General features: G+C 39.8%; 1 protein-coding gene across 3 annotated transcripts in view; it reads right to left on the bottom strand.

Annotated features, from left to right (window-relative positions):
• Positions 1-475: 475 nt before the first annotated feature.
• BMPER (BMP binding endothelial regulator) overlaps positions 476-13,144 on the bottom strand; it is a 242,062-nt gene continuing 229,393 nt past the window's right edge. For all 3 annotated transcript variants that reach the window (XM_059728689.1, XM_019483425.2, XM_014602611.3), the window contains one exon: positions 476-10,511. In XM_059728689.1, the coding sequence (XP_059584672.1) occupies positions 10,330-10,511 (182 nt within the window). In that variant the 3' untranslated portion in view covers positions 476-10,329. The remainder of the gene's footprint in view (positions 10,512-13,144) is intronic.

Below are 13,144 nucleotides of genomic sequence, written 5' to 3' on the forward strand. Positions count from 1 at the left end.
GGTTTTCTCAGATTAAAAAAAAAATCCCCAATTTTTATATTTAAAAAGTAAACAAAAATCCATATTTTCAACAATTAAAATGAATCACCACTATATATAAACCTATATATATATAGTGGTGTTTCATTTTAATAATGGAAAAATGTGGATTTCATGTTACTTTTTTCTATCCAGAAATTTGGGATTTTTATTCATCAGAGAAAACCAGGATCCCTGCTAATCACAGAACAAGGAATATGAACCCAAGTTCCCAACTTCCAATCCAGAGTCCTAACCAGTGGAATACACTATCTTCTCCTCTTTCTGTGGATGGATACATAAATCCCATTACAGAATGTGATAGTATTTCTCCAGAATCTTGGGTTGAAAATAGAATCAATCATTGACTGGAAGGTGTGGTGGTTCTTTTTTACCTGTGTGTTGACAATATAAAAAGGTGTTGTAGGCTATGGGTAACAAATAATCAGGCAACCACTTTTTCATTGTAAAGATAATAAATATTAAGTTTATAAGGGAATAAATAATGTCTTTACAAACATCCTCATCATAATCCTACTCTTACAAAATTATATTAATACAATATTTTTTGCCAAAACTGTATAAATGCTTGAAAACAAGCCATATAATCAATGTCACGGTGTTTGCTTTACAGTTTTGCAAACCTATCAGATACATTAAACTACATGATCACTTTGAAATTCAACAGATATACATTGTGACATACTGTAGGAGGAGATTTATTAGAATTTCAAATACTTAAATTAACATGAATCCACTTCAGGTGACGCTCTTAACATTCTAGCATGAAAAGGCAGAGCGACTTTAAATATCAAAGTATAAACATTATACAAAAATGTTTCTTGATGCTACTGGGCACCCTCCCCAAATTGCATAAAAATATTTCAAGTTACCCAGACATGTATTAACAGCTTTAAATACTGGAAAGATGTACTGCATGCTGTCATTACTCTCCATCTTCCTCCCTTCAACACTTACAGAGTAGCAGTTACTTAAAACCAGTAGGGAGACCAGCAAAAAGGCTTCGTTCTCTAGAGTTGACACCAGCATACCACTATAGATTCCAATGAAGTGACTTATAATTTACAACTTTTGTAAGTATGAGGAAAATCAAGCCCAGCATTCAGCAATGGTAGACTTTAGACCCCTCATCACTTATGCCTTAAACCTGAAAACACTTAATCGCCTTAAAATAAGGAAGCACTTTTTCCTCCTGCACGTTTTTTTGCTACATCTCTTCCAGGCAGCATGGTATTGTAACTGTACAACTGCACTACTACACATCCACAAGGAGAACCTGATCTAACAACCACTGATGCTACTGAATTGTTTTTTTCCACTGGCTTCAAGTCCATGAAGAATTTAATACTGGAACTAAATATTGTTCTTTTTTAACAATCCTCTTTTCCATTTCTTCTTCCTTACTACATTCGCTGAGGTTCATTTATGTGTCACCTTCAAGAATAAAAGGCAAATATAGCAAATTTATTTTAAATTTCAATGTAATTGTTTCCTTTACACACACATGACAATTTTGCCACAATAAGAATAATGGTTTCGAGTTATATACACTGGGTGTGTCTACACAAGACTCTAAAAGTACAATAGACTAATTCAGCTGCTCATTAGCACGTCACAGCAAAATCCATGCTAATGCGCTAATGTGCAGTAGAATTAATCTACTACGCATTAGCATCACTTAGAAGATGTGTGCCAGTGATACTGCACAGTAGCACTGATTACTGCACATTAAGTTAGTACAGGTACTAACTTAATGCACTGTAATTATGGCACATTAATTCACGTGTAGATGTGCCCACTGAGTTGGACTGAGACACTTTTTAATTCCAATAGGCAATTACTAGAGGCCTACAACTAGCAAGAAGCAAACAGCCAGTAATCATTTATTAGCTGAGTAATTTTTTAAAAGACTGATGACTTATAGCAGCATGCTTAGTTCCACGGATCACTTATACTACTGTAAATCCCTAAACAGTCCCCTGCTAAAGCCATAATGATGCTATTCTAATTTCATACTACGAGTGACTTTATTGGGGTCTTATGAAAAATAAAGTAAGGCTGTAAATTAGATATAGGATTTCATTAAGGATACATTAAAATCACCAGTAATACTCTCTCCAACCAAATATTAGACATACCCAGGGTTGTAATATTCGAGCAACAGACAGCAACTTGCTTATAAAAAAGATTGAAGTATGGAAATAATGACAAAACATTGAAGTATCATGGTATCACTGGGCACTTGTACACATGCCAGGGGTTTAGTCCTCAAGGTTTTATTATATTCTATGCCCCCTAAATTGAAATGGTGGGGCATAGTATAAAACCCTGAGGACTAAAGTGTTTTAATTTTCCTGTCACATTACAGCGAGGGGCCTGATCTTTTTTTTCTTTTGGAGCCAGAGCCTGCCCGTGGCCAAAGGGTGAGCTGCTGGTCGGCTGATAAGCCCCTGAGCTGCAGGGGCCCCCAGTTCTTCCCTCTGTGGCGGCGGTGCCCTCTGAGGCCACCTGGGCAGGCTGCTAGCAGGCCAGGTGCTGCCCCAGCTTGGAGGCAGCACCCAGCTCAATCCAACTCTTCCCCAACCCCGAGCTGAGGCAGCACCCGGCCCACTAGCAGCCTGCTCAGATGGCCCCAGGGGGTGATGCCACTGTGGAGGGAAGGACCAGGGCAGCTCAGGGGATGCTCAGCCCACTGGCAGCTCACTGCCCCCTCCCCCTCAGCTATGAGAGAGGTGGGCAGGCTCCTTCAAAAAAGCAACAAAAAAAAAAAAAGGATTGGGCCCTGGCTGCTTCTGCCTTCAGCAGGCTCATGTGCCCAGCAGGATGCCTGGGGCTGCCCAAGAACAGATTTGCTTGCCCCTGGGGCAGTGCAGGGAGGTGGCAGAAGGGTGTCTGGGTTTGCTGGCATCAAAAGACAAAAGAAGGCAGAGGGGATGATGCACAGGGTGCAGGGCCGCCCAGGCGGGCTGCTAACTTGCTGAGTGCTGCCCCAGCTCAGAGGCACCCGATCCAGCACTTCTCTGAGTCCGCTTGGGCTTCCAGTGCCCCGTGCACCATCCCCGCACATCCAGCTTGCCCCTGGGGCAGCATGAAAAGGTGACAGGAGGACGGCCGGGTGTGCTGGTGGCTGGAGAAGGCAGCAGGGATGGTGCATGGGGCACTGGGAGCCTGGGCAGGCTCAGGGACGTGTTGGATCAGATGCCTCTGAGCTGGGGCAGCACCCAGCAAGCTAGCAGCCTGCTCAGGCTTCCAGTACCCCGTGCACTGTCTCTGCCACTTTCTCCAGCTGCCAGCAAACCCAGCTGCCCTTCTGCCACCTTCGTGCGCTGCCCCAGGGGCAAGCCAGTCTGTTCCTGGGTGGCCCCTGTCGGCCACAGGAGCCTGCTGAAGGCAGGAGCAGTGAAGGGCCCAATCTCTTTTTTTTTTCCAGTGAAGCCTGCCTTCCTCTCCCGTGGCTGGGGAGCACACTGACAGCTGCATTGTTAAAATGTGCAATATTGTAAACTAAACTATCTTGGGAAATAGTTTAGTTTGCAACGATGCAAACTCATTAAACACTTAAAACCCCCAAAATTATTGCACGTGTACAGTGTGATGCCTTTAAGCAACACAAAGTGATATTTACATCACGTGTACATGATAATGGTGTCATGTGTACAAGCACCCACAAAGGCCAAGAGTCTAGAGCTTGATCTTTCCAGATCTGAACACTCTAGCTCCTATACAACACAACCCTTAAGCACAGGTTTATCACTCATGGTGTAAGGTGTCCCATTTGAGTGAATGGGAGTACTCACTTGCATCCTTAAAGTGCCAGCTACCTGCTGACTGGTTATAAGGTGAAATTCTCCTTATGGGCATAACTGTCCATAATGAGGTTTCACATACTTTCTCTGGTATTATTACCACTATAGCAAATAAATCACAAGTGTCTGGCCTAAAATTTCAATCTGATGTGCAAAAAAACCCCCAAAACTAAAAACACAACCCCTATGCTAATATTAATGAAACGCTAAATTATGCAGGCATCAAGTGAGGATACTTCACTTGTTCTTAGCCCACAAGAGGCCAAGATATAAATCCAGTAAGTATTCTTTACTTACTCAGCCTCTCTTCCTGCCATAATCCAAAGTCCTCAACACTGATTGGCATAGTTTAAGGAGCAGTTTAAAAATTGCACAAACAATTATGCAGGTTTATAAATCTATATTTAAAATCTCTTTTACAATTGTTAAAATGCGTAACAGCTTTTCATACAATATAATGGTTTCAAAGTCAGACCTATTATGTGGAAAAAAACACTTGTGAGTGTTTAGTTGAGGAAAGAAAAATTCTAATTCTCTCAAATCCAGCTACTAGTTATAAATACATATTTACAACATTTATAATCACTGTGGTATATCTGGCAGTTGGTTTATGTTCATTGAAATATTCAAAAGGTTTGTAGCACCAGAGAGCACTTTTCAAATTCTATAGGTATGTCTCATCTTAGTCCAGACAATATAGGTCATTTCCTTAATTTCAGATGTCTTAACCTATGTCTGGTCAGAACCCTTAAATCAACATCAGAACATCCGTTCAGAGAGAAGAGAAGTTACCTAAGAATCAGGATATACCCCAAGTTCTCTGATCTGAATTACTGGCTTCTCTTTTCTCATTTTTCTCCCCCTCACTTCAGTTTCCTCTACTGATTCTCTAGATTCCTTTTCTTATTGCATCATCATCTTCTGTACACAGAACCAAAGCCTTATGAGACTATGGTTTGGAGTCCATTACAGAGTCTACTATGGACAATTCAATGCCATCATTATGTACTATAGCTGGAGACTCTAGTGATGAGCATGCTAAGAATACATAATACGAACAACCGATTCCACTGATGAGGAAAGAAGGAAGAAAACAAAAAATATTTCCAGCACCTGTACAGGCATATGGCTTTTTCAAGAAAACAAACAGTTTAGGAGCAGAAACATATCTCTCTCTCGCAGATGGGAGAGACTTCCTAAAAGGATGGAATCAGAGAACACAGAAGAAACATCCAACTTTTTGTTCCCCTGTAATGAAATTCACTCCAAACTGTTGGTCAAGTAACATTCCTTTGCTTCAAGTCATCTCAGGCTAATAAACCTGCAAGGAGTTCCCAATTCTGAAACATCTTACTGCTACAATGCCACGTTATGTTAATTAAATCTGCCACTTCTATTCTTCTGGTTATATATGTTTCTGGAAAATTGCTTTCCATGTCATCTGTTATGGTACATATTTTGCAATACAATGGACCCCAAAAGACCCCGAATAAGGGAACATACTTCTTTCCTGGCACCTGAAGCCCATTTTTAGCAGATGAAAGACCATATTAGTTCTCTCCTAAACCATGGAAATTAAGTTATTTCTTTTAAGGCCTCCACTGGGAATTTTTCCTCTTATACAAAGAAATGGCTACATTTGAGTAGTACATTAAGAACACTTTCATTTTCCATTCTGTCAATTTCAGCACAGTCCTAATTTTTTGGAAGGCCTTCCAGGAAATGTTGAAATATCTACAAAGGATTGCCATACAATCAAATTACTCCCTTTGAATACTTTTTCTTTTCTGTGGTTCACAATATCTGCAGATTAAATGTGACATAGCAAAAGACAACCATACACATGTTCTCAAATGTTCCAGAAATTGAGCGATCTTTTTTAATAATGCCAGTGGCAAAAATGTGGACTGTTTAACAGAGGGAAGATGTTTTTACAGTGGTAAGCTGCCATTTTGTATTCTACTGATTATATACAACTGTTCTACCAATTTTGTTTAGCTACAGATTTTACGATTGTAAATATCAATTTCTTCCTTTTCTGATGTAAAAATGCAGAAATTGAATGACTCGCCAGCAGCTACACAGTACAGCACTGGCAAAGCTACTAATACAATGCAAGTCTTTTGACTCCCACCTCTGTTTTCCACGTTTTGATCTAAACTAAAAGTCTGCAGACATCTTTTTTAGTCCTGCAAACCCTTAATACCAAATACTACTGGATAAATGTAGTACTCCAAGACTACTAAAAGCTGTCTGGAGACTTTTATTTTAGATTATGTTTGGTCGAAATGTACACTGCCTAGAAAAATACTGCATTCTAGAGATTAAGGCAAAGTCACACTGATTGATGAGCATAAGCATAAACATCACAAGCATGGGCATCAACATAAACTCTGATGGGCATAAGCTTGGACTTCAAAATTTAATATGAACATCTAGTTTTAATTTTAGGATTTGATTAACAAAGCATAAATACTTAAAAATCCAAAGTACACTATAAAACATCTTAATATAGCTAGGTTCTTTTTGCATATTTAAAAACAATTCCTTTCCAAAGCCATATACAGGAAAGTTCCAGCTTTAGCGTACTAGGAATAATACATACTAATACAAGAAAAGATGAATGCTGTGCCTCTGAGTAGCTCAGCTAAGAAATACTGATTTTAATGGAGCCCAAATTTCAGCCCTGAAGTATTTTGGGAGGGAAGGAAAAATGCTTCTTCAGCCCAGCTAAAACTGATGCTAAATAGTTCAGCAGGGTTTATGGTACTGCAGATATACTAGTGTAATTTCTGCAGAATGAAATTGTAAGGGCGATAGCCCTTTCCCCTCTACAGCACATGTGACCAAGACTATTCAGCCCTACCATTTTTGTAAGAGCCCAAAAGGGCAGCTGTCAGCACTCTTTCCAGAGGGATGTGGTCAGACTGCTTAGAGGTATAAATCTATTCCAAGGCTCTTCTATCTTATTAGAATACAGGGTTTTCCTCTAAGTTTGGAGGATATGTCCAAGATAAACAGAGCTCTGGTAATCAGAGATGACACCTAGGTCAAGCTCCAGAATTAAATGGTCAAGGATGAAAAAAAGTTTGTCGTATCATAGATTCTTTGGGTCACATCCTGGGCTGGTGTAAATTAGCAAACCTATATTGACTTCAGTGGAGCCATATTGTTTCATACCAGCTGAGGATGTGCCCATTTAGCTTTATTTACTGTGATAACTCTGACCAGGGGACCTGGTAAAAGATCAAGAGAGACATGTACTATTCATCATATAAAGCGGGTATCTGTTCAGTTGATTTTTGCATGTATTTTTATTTATATTTTTAGTAAGTTGTACTGATGTATACATAAAAAAAAATCAAAAACAAAAAAACCCCAAAGCAATACCAAATCTGGGCAAACTATATAGTAAATGATTTAGCCCTTTTTCCTTGCCGTGAAATGTCTCAAGAAGACTGCAATTTCTTCAGGTCTAGTTGATATTCAAAATTAATTAGCAAATATCACTTCATGTATTTACTGTAGAGGGCCCTCACACATATTCTAAGGCTATGGACAAATGTACCTTTTAACCTCTTTAAAAGGGGACAGAGCTGCCACTCAGGAGTAGTACACATCAGATATTATGATCTTGATCCTCTAGTGACAAAAGCTGGCTAAATGCTAAATTAATGCCGAAAGAAACAGCGTTAAAGCAGCACTGAACCTAGACTCCTGGCGGCCCCAGGCAAACTTTTAGTATCAGGCCCCACTTCTCCAGAGATAATGATAATAATAATTTTTAAATTACCATTTTCGGGCCCCCTTTCTTTCCAGGCACTGGGCAGCTGCCCAGTTCACCCATGCCTGTGTCCGGCCCTGCATTAAAGTTGCACCATTTCTGCTATGTAATTGTGTAGCATTACTGCAGAATCATACAGTTATAATGACGTGCATTGCTACATAATCGTACAGTTATAATGATTACATCATAATAGCTTATATTGGCACCCTTTGTAATTATTACCAATGTTACATCTGCCTATGCCTTGAATTTCAGCTGCTTGATTAAATTTTTTGATGTCATATAATATTGCTTTTGTTCCCTGATGTGATGGTCATTTGGATATTTACAGTTCAGTTTCCAAGAACATTTATATGTGTGGCATTCAAATTTGCTTTCTGAAAACATTTTTGTCAGGAAAACTTATGTATTTGAATGTTCTGGGAAAATAAACACAAAAGGGACAAAAGACCATGTCCAGATGAGTGCGGCTGTGAGGTACAGGGCACCGCAGACACATCTGTGATGCCACATAACGCACATTCAGCTGTTCTCCATGATGCAAGGGAACACCATGCAGAGGGGCTGGGGGGGTTTGACCCCTGGATATCCAGAGATCAAAAAATCCGCACAAAGAAAGGTGGAGCAGAGTGGTGCAAGTGGGGACAGTGTGTGCCACTCAAAACTGGAATCTGGCCAGCCAGAGCCACACTTCAGCTGCCAGCCAGGCTCCAAGTGGTAGGATCACTACTGCTGCAGCCTTGTGAGGCCCCTAGGATCCCAGGTAAGGCGCCGGGTGGGGTAGGGCTGGCCCCAGCCTCCCCTACCCCACCCGGGGTAACCTGTCACATGCCAGAAGGCGCGTGGCACAGGCATTCCCCAGGGACAACTAGCGGCAGTGAAAACTGTGCTGCGGCTAGTTGTCCCCGGGGGAAACAAACGTCTACACTCATATGGACATGGCCAAAAAGACCAAATTAGGGTATTTTAATTTTGGACAAGCATTCATGGAAATCTTCGGTAGTTATTATGCCACAGCATTTGGCATCTTACGATGTCATGATATACGTGCTTACACAACAGCTTCTCTTATGACAACATTATGAACAGTTTCTATAACTCAAAACCGTGGAACTTGCTTACTCAGACCTAACTGAAATTAATAAAGCCATTTTTGAAGTGAAGTAGAATAAAAGTTCTGAATTTTTCTAAGACTCTATGACATGCAATTTTAGTTCAACTTGTGAGGCAGTAGCTCTGTGGGGAACAATTATTTCACTATACATCCAAATTCAATGCCCAAAGAATTGAAGTATTGACTTTACTAGACATCCAATCAAGCTCTCTCACAGGTTTCCAAATAGATTAGGCTTGAGAAAGCTATATAGTTTATTTAATAATGGTTGGTCTATCCCATATGACTGCATTACAATGACTTCAAAAACAGGTAAATCCTGCAAGTTCATGAAGACTGATGAAACAGCCAAATATGAAAATAAATGTCTGTTCACCATGTATCATTTTCTACTCTTTTTGTGCAGTTGGGGGTTTTTAAATCTATTTTTGTTTTCTACTTAGAGTTATTTAATGAGTTATTAAGAAGGTAAAAGTTACGTAAAAAAGTACCTAAACATTATTTTAACTATTCATGTGCACCGAAATCACATTATGCATGTGAACTTTCAATTCACAGTATTTGTAAGTATATGCCACTGGGCTTTGATTATCTGAAAACATTTTAAGGGATGTATTAAACAATAACGTTGTAAAACATGTTAAGAGGACTAAAAGTTTCATGTGTAATTTTTAAGGATTTTTATTGTCTTTTTCCCAGGTAATACCACATATAACATCACAGATGGGGGTACTTATTAAACATAAGTGGCCATATATGCAATCAGAGCTGCTGGGCACAGGGCACTTTTGAAAATCTGTCCACTGATTCTTTAGTTATGTTCCAAAAAAAAAAAAATCTCTTTACTGGCATTTGGCCATTGAGTTTAGAAATATTTTTTTACAGTGATTCAATAAAGTATCCTTAGCTTTCTCTGCCATCATTAAGCACTGTCACCAATCACTAAGCAGCTCTGAGGTACACACAAAATATTCGTAGATAAATCCTCCATCTCCAGAGGAATGTCTTTCCTGTACAACTATAAATCCAAGGTCTCTGTTGAAACTAATCCAGTCTGGCAATGCTATGGCCCTAGAAAAGTTTCCTTGGAAACTACAAGCTTATGCAATGGCAAACTCATTCAATAGATTTTCATGCCATTATATTATATTAAAAACACCTGGTTTATTTATACAATGACTCAAACGGCTTATAGATTAGAGTCCTAGAAATAATAATACATAAATTTTATAGCAAAAAATATACATATAATAATTCATCCTTCTATGGTATATATAAATTGTGTATATTTGTGTGTAAGTACACACATATATATAAATACATGTCTTGTATTTATATATATTGTGTACTTGTGTATAGATATGTACATCTATGTACACACAGTATATTCTTATTTATCTTTATACATGCTCATGTGTGTATATAGACACATATAAATACACAGACACACACACACACACACATTTTGTGAAGGTGTGTGTACTTTGCAGAATCTGCATACAAACATTGCAGTCCTTCATTGGCTGTGAGTTTCAAAGGTATCAAAGACACCATTATTACAGTCCTTGAAGATAAAACTAACGTCACCGTTGTGGACAGAGGACTGGCTTGATGCATCTTCCTTTGTGAAGCACTAGATTTGCTGGGCAGTGGCAACCTGCAACACACGGCTTGTTGCATGGACCAATCTCATTCCAGTTGTCACATGTTTTGACACATCCAGGGCCACAGGTGTCATAAACTGCGCCATGCTTGCACTGGGTTGCTGAAAGACAAATTAAAGAAACACACAATGTTACTAATACAAAGTCCATGTCTGGATTTAACCATGACATGTCTATTCACATATTTTCAACTGCAGATATTTAATGGCAAGCTATAGTATTAAAAACAATTACATAAATAGTGCTTTATGAAGAGATTCCACTATATTAAAAGCAACACTGCTTTATACTAGAGATATACACGAATAAAAATCCAATACTGAAACAATCCTGAATCCTGAATTTGAGCATTCCAGGTCAGAGCCTAATAGCACAACCATGTCTCTTTCTCTGTATTAAGTGCTGAAACAAAAATCTTGCATCCAAAGTACCTCCAAATACTGGGAAAGTGCTCAGTGCCATAGCAATGAAGTTTGGTGTCCAGGGCAAACCCCTCAGCAGCAGCCCATCCTCGCCCTACGCACAGATGCAGGGGACACACTCACCTCCATGCTTGCCCAGGAGTGCACACAGCTGCGGGAGATGCCGTCCCCTGTTACCCTTCCAGATGAGTCGCTCACGGCTGTGTCCCACACCCCACCCTGGCTGGGCAGTGCTTGTTGGTACCCCTTCACTTTGGCACCCGGGGTGGTCGCCCTGCTCACCCCCTCCCCTTTGCTATGGCAATGAAAGCACTAATCTAGAATCAGATTCAGATTTTGTACTGTAAACTCTGCTTTGATCATATATTTGATATGATACCTTTTCATCTAAGATTCCTGAAGCATTTTACAGAGGCATGTCAATATTATCATCTCTACTTTTCAGATGGAATAAAAAGGGGGAAAAAAGGGAAATGACTTGCTAAAGTTCATATAAAAATTCAATGACAAAAATAAAAACAGCACATCTTCTGACTCTCAGATACCTCAAAACTGCACTAGCAGTGCTGTATATTATACACAAACAAGGCAATAGTGTTGGTTTATCAGCAACATTGTATGCTGTAAAAAAACCTCCAAGGATTTTGAGGTTATATACTATTCTATCAAAGAATCACAGAGCGTGTGGATTTGTAATTATTCCAGCATGTGTTCTTTTTAGTTGATTTGTGTAGTTGACAGTTTATGGATCTTGAGCATAAATGGCCATTGACAGTTTATGTTAGAGCCTTATAACAGTGCCAGATCAATACTTAAACTCTTAATGTGTTATATACCACTATTTCAGCATGAAGAATAATGCATAGCTCAATAGTGAATTAAAGACTCAGATCTCACCAACACCTAGAATCAGCTCTTGCTATTTAGAGTTAAGTGGTTGAACTTAAAAGAGGTCTTCCATTTTGTAAGAGATTAAAGGTCCACCCAGACTTCCTGCAAAGAGCTTCTGTTACAAATAAAGCAGTGCCATTTGCTGTACATACGAGGCTGAGAATTATTACACAGCTACTCTTATTCAGAAATTCAGTAGGCAGAAATGCTCTTATTAAAATGCAGAAGTTCTTATAACTGTACCATTAAGGTTGAAGCTTAAACACAGAAATCAAAAACCTAAGGTGTTGATTGATCTTGAACTGGCATAAAAAGATCACCATAGCAATGTCAATTCAGTCAAGTTTCACATGCTATATATTTTACAGTTCCCACCTGCCATCTGACAAAGCAATGTAAAAATGAAAAGAAAGAAGTGAAATGACAAAGGCATTCTTAGTCACTGCAGGGATTTCAGAGGTGGTATGCTTACACTATCAAGGAACTGACCTTACATTACAACTAGAACAAATTAATGTAACCACAAGGACATTTTCCATTACCTGATTTTTGAGCATATGAAATTTTTAACATTGATGTACTGTGGATGCAGAAACCTATACACTTGAGAGACTTACACAGCTGAGAGGATTTAGATACCCAGTGAGTTTATCTTGGGTAATTTTTCTTTGTTGCCACTAAAGCAACTCTGCAGGGAGATGGTAAGGAGCAAAGGGAAACTTTCTGACACTAGGAAAATTCCTGTTGGACTCTTGTGCTAGTTTGCTGCTTTTGGTTTGTTTGAAATCTAGGTCTGACTGCAGACTGAGCTAGAATGCCCTTCAGAATAGTTTGCTAGTGTGTGAACTCAAACAGGGTTTCTGAAGTCACAGCAGTAGAGTGCCATATTTTTGCATATAGCATGCCCCTGTATACAGTACACATCCTATTTTTGGAAGGCCTCAAGAAGGGGGGAAAAAACAAAAGGAATTACCTTGGTGTACAGGTAAGTGATTATGGTCTGGGGTCTCTGAGACTGGGGGCGACATGGCGGGGCTATGCACTGGTCCTAAGCCTGCACACCTCTGGTCCAAAGGCACTGAGGCCACACAGTGGGGCCATGGATCAAGGGTCCTGGCATGCCAAGTCCAGGACTATGTACTGGCTCTGGGGCTGTGAGCTGAGTCAGACTTGGCATGTGTCTTCAGATTTAGTGTGGGGTCTCAGACTCACTGTGCAGTCCCAGCACCAGCATTGCGGATCACAACCTGCCATGTTGTGCAGGATTGGGCCCTGCCACATGACTTTGGTGCAGTATGCCAATGCTGGGTTCACATGGTGAGTCCAGGACCCCATGCTGGCTCTGAAGCCAAGTGCAGTTTCTGAACTTGGACAGCTTGGACTCATGTGTCCCAAACAGCAGTCCTGAACTAGTACCAGGC

This window comes from Alligator mississippiensis, chromosome 5 (assembly GCF_030867095.1).
Source record: "Alligator mississippiensis isolate rAllMis1 chromosome 5, rAllMis1, whole genome shotgun sequence".
In the NCBI taxonomy this organism is placed as follows: Eukaryota; Metazoa; Chordata; order Crocodylia; family Alligatoridae; genus Alligator; species Alligator mississippiensis.